This window comes from Brassica napus, chromosome C6 (assembly GCF_020379485.1).
Source record: "Brassica napus cultivar Da-Ae chromosome C6, Da-Ae, whole genome shotgun sequence".
Lineage (NCBI taxonomy): Eukaryota > Viridiplantae > Streptophyta > Magnoliopsida > Brassicales > Brassicaceae > Brassica > Brassica napus.
Genome location: NC_063449.1, coordinates 27847002 through 27860093, shown reverse-complemented (window position 1 = coordinate 27860093; position 13092 = coordinate 27847002). Strand labels below are relative to the sequence as shown.

Here is a 13092-nt window from a genome sequence, read left to right as displayed (position 1 = left end):
ATTGTGATGCATCAAAAACAGGAATTGGTGCAGTGCTTAGCCAACGAGGTCGTCCCATCGCTTTCTTTAGTGAGAAGTTGGCTGGTGTGAGTTCCTGTTATAGCACATATGACGTCAATTTTTATGCCATTGTTCAGGCAATAAAACATTGGAGGCACTATCTATTTCACAAGGAGTTTGTGCTTTACACCGATCATGACGCACTTAAGCATCTCAGTAGTCAAGGAAAGGTTTCCTCGCCACACGCTTCATGGATTGCTTATCTCCAGCAATTTACCTTCGTTATTAAGCACACTTCTGGAGCTTCTAACCGGGTGGCCGATGCCTTGAGTCGACGTCGCTCTCTCTTGGCGGTTCTTCATAACTCCGTCCCTGGTTTCGCTTATTTGTCAGACCTCTATGCAACGGATTCTTTTTTTAGCCAGATTTATGATGATGTCGCGTGGGGTAGCTCCTTCTGAGTATACCATTCACGATGGATTCCTTTTTCATGGAGTTCGACTTTGCATTCCAGATTGCAGTTTGCGTTTGCAGCTCTTGACCGAGTTACACAGAGAAGGACATGTCGGACGAGATCGAACACTACAGCTCGTTTCTTCTTCTTATTTCTGGCCTTCTCTGCGCCGTGACGCCGAAAGGTTTGTTGAATATTGTGTCACTTGTCAACAATCTAAAGGTACTGCCTCGAATGCTGGGCTCTATATATTAGCATGGATTTCGTTGTTGGGCTTCCACGTACACAAAAGGGTTTTGATTCAATCTTTGTTGTCGTCGATCGATTTTTGAAGATGTCCCATTTCATCCCCTGCAAGAAAATGACTAATGCTGTCCAGGTCGCGACGCTTTTCTTTCGAGAAATCTATTGACTACACGGTTTACCAATGTCCATTGTCTCTGATCGTGATTCTCGGTTTCTTGGACACTTTTGGAGATCTTTATGGAAGTTATTGGGTACTACGCTAGATATGAGTTCAGCCTATCACCCTCAGTCCGATGGTCAGACAGAAGTTGTTAATCGACACTCGGCAATCTTCTCCGCTGTCTCGTGGGCGATGCAATCAAATCATGGGATTTAAAGTTGCCACAAGCAGAATTCGCGCACGATCATTCTACCAACCGGAATACAGGCTTCTGTCCGTTTCAGGTTATCTATGGAACAATACCTCGGGGCCCTGTTGCTCTGTCTACCTTGACAGATCTCACACGTTCGCATGGTGACGCAGCATCATTTGTTAAGAATCTTGCTCAGGTCCACTCGGAGACTGTGGCTAACTTGGAAGCTGCGACTGCAAAGTATATGAGTGCTGCAAACAAACGTCGCAGGCATATGGTCTTTGACATTGGCGACCTTGTCTGGGTGTATCTGACGCGTGATAGACTTCCGGCGCATGCTTATAATAAACTCAAGTCAATGAAAATAGGCCCAGTCGAGATTTTAGAGCGCATCAACGACAACGCATATCGTCTGCGCCTCCCTGATGGTATCAATACATCAGATGTCTTCAACGTCAAGTTCTTGTCTCGTTATGTTACTTCAGATTCATGGACGAATCCTTCTTACCCGGGGAGTCCTGATGCAGCCGCATCTACGATGGTGGCGCCAACATAACGACCAGTTCAAATATGTTTCCTTTTTAGGATTTCGTTTTATTTCCTATTTTAGTTTTGGGCTTTTCTTTGTTCCATAAGAATGACGGTTTATAATATCGTTATCCTTATGGGGTTTGTCCAAATGGATGGATATATAAATAGAGCTTTGTCTTCTTTGTTTAGGACGTTTTGATTTTAATAAGAAGAGCTTTGCTTTTATCTCTTGTTCGATTTGATTCAATTCATCAAACAGGAAGTTGGTCTCAAGAAGCTATTGAAAGAAACTCTTGATCTATCCAAGAACATGTCTCGAAGAACCCTAAATTCTTAGATCGACCGTTCGCTCATTCGTACGCTGCGCCAGTTTCCCTAATTTATTTTATTTTTTGTTATGTGAACCTATATAAAATACCTTTGCATGTTTATACGTAAACTAGTTTATGGAATCCACAATGCACATGCTCCAAGTAACCCTGGTAGGAAATGAAAGCGATTCTCAATCGTGGTGTACGTAACGTAATCTTAACGACTACAATTCAATGGGTTAAGGTGGCTTCCAAACTCATAAAGTTATTTACATTGGAGAATATATGTAGTTTGCGTAAATCATTGATGAAGAGTTTAGGAATACTGGAATCTTAATATACACATCGCTTATATACTACTTCATTATCTAAGTACAAAAAGTTGTGTTGAGAGCCGATCTGGTTCTAGGGTTTTCCGTTTCTTCACCGAGATCAATGGAGAAGAAGTTCGATAAGAAGTTCACTTGGGTGATCAAAGATTTCTCTTCTTTGCAATCAGTGAATATACTGTCAGATATTTTCGTTGTCCGTGGCTGCAAATGGTAAGGTTTTCATCCGTATAGATTAAGGTCATAAGGTGATATATCCTCCACAGTTTTGCTTAAATCTTATATTCGTTTTTCTTGCAGGCAACTTAATGCATATCCCAAAGGAAACAAGGGTCAGAACTTTTTGTCTTTGTTTCTGGAAGTCGCCGGTTATGGATCATTCCCATCTGGATGGAGAAGACACGCACGATTTCGCGTTATTGTTGTAAATCAACGTTCTGAGACACTCTCCCGGCAACTTGGTATGTTTTTTTCCTCGTACTGGTCCTTTTGAAAGTGTTCCTGTCTTCAAATTATTTTCAATGGCAGTACCATAAACACAAAATAACGAGTTGAACGGTAACAATCCCGTATAACATGTTTCATCCACGACTGGTTCTAGACAAAACTTGATGAAACATTCGTCTTGGTTCTCAAATTTTTAAGAGGTGTAATATGTGTTTTATGGTGCCAAAAATATGGAAAAAAATTATTATGAATTTACCTTAAAAATAACAATGACCCCATAAATGTCAGGGAAGGCCCTGCTTTCATCACATCTTCGAAAGATTGGAACCTTCTAACATAGAATTCCAGTAAAAAGAAAGTCTCTTGTTTTACTATAATTCTATTTTGGACAAGGTTATAACTTATAAGCATTTTCATGTAGTTCTTTATTATATGAACGGTTTGTGTTTTTACAGAAGGACAAAACTGGTTTGAAGAGAAGGCTAAGGGCTGGGGTTTTCCATCCATGCTTTCTCTTGATGAAATTAATGCCAAAGATAGTGGGTTCCTGGTGAATGGGGAGCTCAAGATTGTTGTCGAGATAGAACTTCTTGAAATTATTGGCAAAGTAGAGGTTAATGGGTTTCACCTTCTTTCTTCACAGGTAAGAATTTAAGAAATTTTTTAAAAAATTGTGTAGAAATTTCACCACCGAGTGAAAACCTAATGTGTTAACTTGTATAACAAGGTGCTTTTGTGGTGTTTCGGGAATATAGATTCGACTTTATATTTATGTTTTCACTCTCAGGTGGAATCTGTGAGCCGTATGTTTGAAAAGCATCCAGAAACTGCCTCTGAAGTACATCTAAAGAACCCAAATCTTAGGACAGGTTACATGAGTTTGCTACTAAGTCTGATAGATACTCTGTGCCAGTCTCCTCACAAGCTCCCCAAGGATGATCTGGATGAGGCGCACTATGCACTGGAATCATTGACTGATGCTGGTTTTAAGTTGGATTGGTTGGAGAAGAAAATTTCTCAAGTGTCAGAAATGAAGGAGAAAGAGAAAGATGGTGAGAGTCGTAGGCAAGATATTGAGAAAGAGTTGAAAGATTTAAAGCAGAAGTGCTCAGATGTGGAAGCTCAGCTGGAGAAGGAGAAGTCAGAGGCGTTGGCTGCAAAAGCTCCCTTCTCATTCGATGATATTATTCAATGATCTTGAGTTATTAGAATTTGGAAGTTTGTTCTTATTTGGTTATGCAATGTTGTTTGAATACTTGTCTCACTTCATGAAAGTAACTGAAACTCTCTCTTTTTTAGCTCTTCTTGTGTGCATACTCGCGAACCAAGCAACAAATATGTTTCAGGTTGCATTATTATTTAGTCTAAATTGACTTCTTTGTTCGGATGAATTAATCTTTATCTTGACTTGTCAGCCACCGCTGTTTGCATTCATGAACCATGCAAGTCATGAGGAAGAGAGCGGGATCATGCATGGTCCTTGAGCTATAAATCATTTCATGTGTTTTCTTAGTAACTCATCTTTAAAAAGGAAACTTCATATTTATGCATCTTTTGAGATAAAAGAAAGAGAATCAAAAACCTCTATGCGGTTGAAGGCGATTGTGTCTACCAGTTTTCTTCTCCAATTTTCATCATTTCCCAGACTCCTCTGTTTAATTTTTCTCTTTATTGCATGGTTATCACCACCTAATCAAGTCTCTTCTTTTTCTTAAAAAAAATCACAAAAGAATTTGTTTCATACGTGAACATGAGTGCAACATCAAAAACAAAATTATGGTTCTATGGATCTTGTTTATCCAAATATCACTTCCGATAGTTATATCGGGTATTTTCCAGCAATTTTTGCTGTTTTCTTGTCAATTTTTTTTTTTGTCAATTCTAACATGTATATTAGTTTTGTGTTAGTTTCTGATGGTTTTCCTGAAAGTGTGACAACTATTCGATGTTTGAAACAAATATTTATGGATTTGTTACAGAAACACCGCCCGCCAAGGAAACCACACCATGGATTCAACACGAAGAAGAAGATCTAGAGACAAGAGGAAGGAGTATGATGTCGGCCAACCAATTTTTTTTCAAAACATATATTTTGATACAATATATTTGGTATAAAAATATTTGTTTAAAATCATGGAATGCATCAACCAAGAAGCAGGTAAAAGAAAACTGATATTTCAAATGAGACAAAGATTTCAAGTTCGCAAGAAGCTCTCTTATCGTTTTAGTTATTTTATTTGGTATTTTTCAATATTGTATATGTATTTATAAAATTTGTTTACAATCTAATTAATAAATAAATTTTAGTTGTTAAAAAAAAGAATAATCAGTCGAGTTAATCTTACGACAACAAAAATTTTGAGTCAAACACCTTTCAGTTTTCAGTCCTATTTTATTTATTTTTTGTTTTTTGAATATAAAAATAAAAGTTTTGCTTGTGTGAAATTTTTTATAGACTTGGTTACTTAAACAATTAAAAAGTAAATATTTTTTACAATGCTCTTTCTCTTTTTTAAAAAAAAGTTCAATAAAAAGTTTATTTTTAAGTTGTGCATTTAATTATGGGAATTTCATGTTTACCCTTTTTTTAATATCATTATTCATGTTTACCACCACTAAAGAAACATTTTCAAAAATGCATTCTTATTAAGAGGCAAAAGATTTTTATACCATTGTTTTATATATATATAATAAATAATTAATTAACAAATAAAAAAATAAAAAAATATTTTTTATGTTTTTGAAATATACTTTTTCAAATTTGATTTTTCGAATTTTTTTCTTTATCAAAATTTCTTTTTGAAAACCGTAAATAATTTTTGAATCTACTTTTAAGTTTAAGTATTTATTTATATATTTATTAGAATCCTGAATTTCACATTCCAAAAATCTTAATTAAACCATTAACTCTAAATCTTAAGTCTAGATTAGTTAAAACTAGTATCTCATTTGACATATTATTAGTTGGATTTCCAAAAAAATTAGTATACCACAACAAGAAAACAGCGACATACCGAGGGAAAAAATAGTCGGTATGTCGTCGAAATAACGTTATTCCGACGACATACCGACGAAACAAGTCCTCGGAAATAACTCCTCGGAAATTCATTTTTCCTCGGAAATCCCTCGGAAATTTCCGACGGAATTCCGATGAAACGAATTTCCGAGGAAACTCCGAGGACCACCAGTTCGTCGGAAAGCTCTTCGGAATATACCGAGGGAGAACTTCCCCGGGATATTTCGATGGACTTTCCGATTGTCCAGTCCTCGGAAGTTCCAACAAAATGTTCTTCGGAATTTTCATCGGGAATTTCCAAGGAACGGAGCCCTCGGAAAATTCCGAGGAATGAGTCTCTCGGTATATTCCGAGGAAGATGTCCCTCGGTATATTCCGAGGAAGATGTCCCTCGGTATATTCCGAGGAAATGTTCCTCGGAAATTTTCGAGGGTTCATTTCCTCAGAATTTTCAAAAAATTAATTTAAAAAAAAAAAAAAAATTTGAAATTTAAATTCGGAAATATAAAATTAAAATTAAAATTGAAAACACATTAGATAATATTCAAAGTTGTACAAATCAAAATAAAACATTCCGAGTTTTTGAAAAAAAAAAAAAACTACGGGTCTTGCACGTTCGGGTACATCCTCTGCATCATCTCCATCATTTGCTAGTTCAGCCTCATCTGTGCCTCATAGCCCGCCTGTTGAGCCGCCATCTGGGTCTCCAACAAAGATATGCGATCATCCTTGTCCTTTAACTGAGCCGTAAGTACTTCTGGATCAACAAATGGCGGTGGTGCAGAAGAAGGAGGAACCGACCGGGTGCGACGACCCAAACCGACCAAACGTCCCTTCTTCTTCGGAACCGACTGAAATAGAAAATAGCCAAATTTAAATCAAGAAATAAATGAATTGAACTTTAAAAAAAAAGAACTTACGGATTCAACGATTTCGTCGATTCGAAACCGGGACAAGTTGGTCGAAGCCGTCGAATCGTCATCCTCGGTTTGAAGCTGAGTCACTTCGTCTTGCACCTGAGTTTGGACGAGGGTGACCACTTCCCTCACAAGACCGTCATCAATCTGTTCGGTCTTCTTGTTGGTATACGCCCTCTTCATTAGGGCGAGATCATCAACCGGCTCGTCATCATTTTCTTCCGCCTTAAAAAAACATAAATTAAAGAAACATTAGAAATTAGAAGAAAAATTTCAAAACTTAAATAATTGAAGAAAAAACGGCTGAACTTACCATGCGATCCCCCAGAGAGGCAATAGATTGAGCACCCAAGTTATGCTTGAAGACGTCATTCCCTTTACGGTCGCTCCTGCGGTTGGTGGAGTTGGTGGAAGAAGTTTTTTTCGTCTCTTTCTTATCCCAATGCGCACACAACTCCGTCCAAACCGTGTTGTTTATCGACTTTGAGACCTTTTAATAAAAAAAGAAAAAGAAAATAGTTTAATAAATTAAAAAATAGTTTAATAAATTAAAAAATTGTTTAATAAATTAAAAACAACATTGTTGATTTTCCACTTCTTCTTCCACTCGTGGATCTGCTTCCTATAGTTGTCCATAACTTTATGGACGAAGTGGTGATAGATAAAGAGCATCTCATCGGAATTCCAGTTGAATTCTTGCTGAAAAAAAAACACAATTAGTAGAAAATTTATATTAAAGATTAAAAATATAAGTAAAAAATAAGAATACTTACCGCAAACTGACGAAACCACAGATGCTGCTTGTCGGTAGGGAATTCAGTGAAAGTCGGATGTCCCTTGTCGAGAGCCGAGTACATCATACGGTTGATCCATGCGCTGATCCCGTTCCCGGATCGGTTGAACCTAATAAAAAGAACAAACGCTTAATAATGAATCAAATTTTAATGAAAAAAAATATATGTTTAATTACTATGTTTAACCCCGTCCAAGTGGATACAGAGTGAGATAGGGAAGACGGTCACGACCGGGCTGTTGAACCAACTCCGCAACACTCATCACTCCCGGAGGAGCAGGAGCGGGTGCAGGAGCGGGTGCAGCAGCAGGAGCGAGAGGAGCAGGAGCGGGTGCAGCAGAGGGAGATGTATGGTAGAAGCTGTGGGGCGAAGGAGAATCCTGAAAATGGCTGGAATCCAGAGACTGGCTCCCCGTACCACCACGGCCACGACGCTGTCGAGGCCGGGTCTGATCATCATGAGACCTGTAACTTAAAAAAAGATATTTAATAAATATAGAAATTTTTAGTTTTTTTTTTTTAAATCCCAAATAATAGTTTTTAATCACAAAAAAAGTTGTATAGATATTAAAAATGTTTATTAAATATATAAAAATAGTTCTAATAAACAAAAAATAGTTTTAATAAATAAAAAATAGTTTAATAATTACAAAAAATAGTTTTAATAATATTAAAAATGTTTAATAAATATAGAAATTTATATTATATATATATATATTTTTTTTAAGAATCCCAATTAATAGTTTTTAATCACAAAAAAGTTTTTATAGATATTAAAAATGTTTAATAAATATATAAAAATAGTTCAAATAAACAAAAAAAGTTTTAATTAATAAAAAATAGTTTAATAATTATAAAAAATAGTTTTAATAATATAAAAAATGTTTAATAAATATAGAAATTTATATTATATATATATATATATATAATTTTTTTTTTAAGAATCCCAATTAATAGTTTTTAATCACAAAAAAAGTTTTTATAGATATTAAAAATGCTTAATAAATATATAAAAATAGTTCTAATAAACAAAAAAAAGTTTTAATTAATAAAAAATAGTTTAATAATTACAAAAAATAGTTTTAATAATATTAAAAATGTTTAATAAATATAGAAATTTATATTATATATATATACATATATATATATATATATTTTTAAGAAAATCCCAAATAATAGTTTTTAATCACAAAAAAAGTTTTATAGATATTAAAAATGTTTTGTAAAATCCAAAAAATCGAATTTATATACAAAAAAAGTTTTGTAAAATCCAAAAAATCGAATTTATATACAAAAATCAAATTTATACACAAAAATCAAATTTATATACAAAAATCGATTTTATATATACAAAAATGATAAAAAAATTTATAAAAAAAATCTACATCAATTCAACAAAACAAATTATTCAACCAAATCACAATTCTAAACCTATTATACAACCAAATCACAATCCTAACCAATCACCCTAACAAAAATCTGTCAAATCTACACAAAAACCTAACAAATAGAACCTAAGAGAATGGGATAGAGTCCGTACATGATTTGTGTAGGTTTAGAGAGGATTCGCCGGAGATAACGTTGGGAGAGAAGGGGGAGATCGCCGGAGAGGAGGGAGAGGAGCCGGAGAGGAAGAAGAGAGAAATGGGGAAGAAGAAGTGCTTCGGCGTTATAAAACCTAGGGTCCGACGGATAGTTTCCGTCGGAATTTCCTCGGTATTTCAATTTCAATTTTCGCAAAATATTTCGCGGCTAGTTTGCCCGGTTAAATGAAAATATTCCGAGGAAATTCGGACGGACACTTAAATATCCGTCGAAATTTCCTCGGATATTTCATTAATTCGAGGAAAACGAATATCCTATGCATGTATTTCTGTTGGTTTATATTGTTCCTCGGAATTTCCTCGGAATATTCAGAGGAAATTTCGAGGAACACATGTTTGGGGTTTCAAAACATCAAATTTTGTTGCCCTATATCATTTCTTATACAAATGCAATGCATACCATTGAGGAATCTTTGTATAGATGATCATAAACTATGAAATAACAATATTTCAAAACGAATTGTAAGTATTTCCTTTACCGTTCATTAAAGTGTATAAGTGTTTCTCTTAATTTGTGGGGATTTCGTTCATACAATCGGAAAAATGTTTATTATAGGGTAAGGAATAAATTTTTGACTTCATAATCAATCTAAGACACTTAATAAGGGTTATATAAGTGTTATTCAAACCGCAAAACGTTGTTTTCGGTTTAAAAACCCTACTTCCTCGGAATATTCCGAGGGAATTCCGAAGAAACCCTTATCTTCCTCGGAATTTCCTCGGAATATTCTGAGGAAATTCCGAGGAACACATGTTTGGGGTTTCAAAACATCAAATTTTTTTTCTCTATATCATTTCTTATGCAAATGCAATGCATACCATTGAGGAATCTTTGTATAGATGATCATAAACTATGAAATAACAAAATTTCAAAACAAATTGTAAGTATTCCCTTTACCGTTCATTAAAGTGTATAAGTGTTTCTCTTAAGTTGTGAGGATTTCGTTCATACAATCGGAAAAGTGTTTATTATAGGATATGGAACAAATTTTTGACTTCATAATCAGTCTAAGACACTTAATAAGGGTTATATAAGTGTTATTCAAACCGCAAAACGTTGTTTTCGGTTTAAAAACCCCACTTCTTCGGAATATTCCGAGGGAATTCCGAGGAAACCCTTATCTTCCTCGGAATTCTGTCGGAATATTCCGAGAAAATTCCGAGGAAAAAGACTCTATAATCAAATCCTTAAATCGACAAGGTCAAATTACTGCGCTCCTGCTCAGTAAGTCGACGGTCCTTTGGTTTTCCGCTAAGTAGTCCAACGTCTGTGAAAATGTCTGGAACCGTAACATGATATGTTGCCCGTTCGCCTCTATCATCATGTAGCAGGTCTTCTGTTTTTGGTCTGAACTTCTGCTGGAAAGTAGTACTCGGCAAAGTTTGAAGTTTCTTCATTGATCATCTGTGCGACTATAGAACCTTCCACCCTACTTAAATTTTTCACCATCTAACATATACCGCTCATACAGATACATCCATCTATACTGCACAGGACCACCAAGTTCCAATTCTCTTGTCAGGTGAATAACAAGATGCGCCATAACATCAAAAAATGAGGGAGGAAATATCTTCTCAAGGTTGCACTGAATCACAGCTATGTTAGTCTTCAAATTTTCAATACCTTCAAGAGTCACTGATCTCGTGCATAAATCGCGGAAGAAACCACTTATCCCTGCAATTGCTTCATGAACATTTCGTGGTAATAGTTCATTGAAGGCAAACGGAAGGAGGCGCTGCATCATTACATGGCAATCGTGGCTTTTCAAGAAAGTAAACTTTCCTTCTTTTCTGTCTATACAGTTACGCAAATTAGATGCGTAACCGTCTGGAAATTCCACATCGTTTGAAATCCAATCAAAGAACGCATCTTTTCTCTCTGCATCAAGTCGGTATATGGGAAAAGGAGCCCTACCATTCTCATTAACATGAAGTTCTGAACGAGCACATATATCGACTAAATCCAGTCTTGACTTCAAATTATCCTTTGTTTTACCTTGAACATTAAGGATCGTGTTCATGAGATTGTCAAAAAAGTTCTTCTCAATATGCATGACATCTAAATTATGCCTTAGCAGATGATCTTCCCAGTATGGCAGATCCCAGAAAATACTTTTTTTGTGCCAGTTATGTAGGTCTCCAACAGCATCTACCGGAAAAAGCTCATGTCCACCGACGTCTGGCGTCCTTTCTGCACCAAAATCTCTTAGTTGTGTCTTCAAATCTTTCCCACAAATTTCCCGAGGTGGACCGTCAAACACCCTCTTGTTCTTCGTAAACAAATTCCTACTCCTACGATATGGATGATCAGGTGGTAGGAATCTCATGTGACAGTCAAACCAACACATTTTCCTTCCATGTTTTAGTTGGAAAGCATCAGTGTTATCTTGACAATATGGACATGATAGCCTTCCATGTGTTGTCCATCCAGATAACATACCATATGCTGGAAAATCACTTATTGTCCACATTAGTACTGCCCGCATTTGAAAGTTTTCTTTACACGAAACATCGTATGTTTCAGCACCTTGAGCCCATAGTTGTTGCAACTCATATACTAGTGGCCGAAGAAACACATCAAGTGATCTCTTAGGATGCTCTGGTCCGGGAACGAGAATCGAGAGAAACAAAAACTCTCGTCGCAAGCACAAGTTTGGGGGTAGGTTGTATGGTGTAAGAATGACTGGCCATAGAGAATACTGTCTTCCACTCTTGCCAAACGGGCTGAAACCATCAGTACATAATCCAAGGTAGACATTTCTTCTCTCATACGCAAAGTCGGGATACTTTGATTGGAAATGCTTTCACGCTTTTGCATCTGAAGGATGTCTGATCTCACCATCTGTTGAATGCTCCGCATGCCATCTCATTGGTTGCGTTGTGCGTTCAGACAGATACAACCTCTGCAACCTTTCCGTCAAAGGCAAATACCACATCCTTTTATATGGCACTGGAACTCTTCCACTCGTATCTTTATAACGAGACTTCCCACAAAATTTGAATGTAACCCGCTGTTCATCCGCCCTCCAATAAATTATGCAGTTATCGCTGCATACATCTATTACCTGATACGATAAACCAAGACCAGCTACGAGTTTCTGAACCTCGTAGTATGAACCAGGAGCTACATTATCCTCGGGTAGAATACCTTTTACAAAATCAGCAATCGCATCCATACAATCTTCAACCAAATTATAATATGTTTTAATGCCCATCAATCTTGTAGCAGATGATAAAGCTGAATGACCATCTCTGCAACCTTCGTACAATGGTTGCTTTCCAGCATCCAACATATCATAAAATCTCCTAGCTTGTGCATTGGGTAAATCTTCCCCTCTAAAATGATCATTTACCATCTGCTCAGTACCTACACCATAATCTACATCCGTTCTAATTGGTTCTTCTAATCTAACTGCTGGCTGAGGTTCGCTAGTACTACCATGTTCATAATCAGTTTTACCATGATGATACCAAATTTTGTAACTTCGTGTAAACCCACTCAAATATAGATGAGTCCAAACATCCCACTCTTTAATAACCTTTCTATTTTTACAATTAGAGCAAGGACATCTTAACATACTTGTTTTTGCTTCCAGTTGTCGGTGAACTAACCCCATGAATTCGGTTATACCTCGTTGGTATTCTTCCGTAAGCAATCTCGTGTTCAGATCCAAATGAGGTCGATCGATCCAAGAACGAAAATAATTTGAAGAAGACATATTTTTTATGAATCAAATTCGTGTGTAAAGAGAGTAAGAGAGATGATGAAGATATGAAGTGAATGAAGAGGAAGAGGGGTGTTTGTATTTATAATTGAAATCCTGCCGACAGACCGAGGAAATTCCGACGCCAACGGCTAGTTCGTCGGAATTTCCTCGAAATTTTTAAAATCCACCAACGGTTATAATATATCCTCGGAATTCATCGATTTTTTCCGAGGAATACATTTTTCCTCGGTATTCCATAAGAATATTCTGACGGATTGATATTTCCTCGGAATTCCGTCGGTATATTCCGAGGATTTCATTTTCCGTCGGAATGTCCGTCAGAATACCAGTGTTTTCTTGTAGTGTACTCTTAGTTAAATAATT

At 36.2% G+C, this 13092-nt stretch overlaps 1 protein-coding gene across 1 annotated transcript; it reads left to right on the top strand.

The window, feature by feature from the left end:
- The first annotated feature begins 2155 nt into the window (after positions 1–2155).
- Positions 2156–4085, top strand: LOC106356831 (protein RESTRICTED TEV MOVEMENT 3). The gene is made up of 4 exons (XM_013796557.3): positions 2156–2437; positions 2525–2685; positions 3127–3314; positions 3459–4085. Exons 1-4 carry the CDS (start codon positions 2331–2333, stop codon positions 3864–3866), a joined length of 864 nt encoding a protein of 287 aa, XP_013652011.2. The 5' UTR covers positions 2156–2330; the 3' UTR covers positions 3867–4085.
- The last annotated feature ends 9007 nt before the right edge of the window (positions 4086–13092 follow it).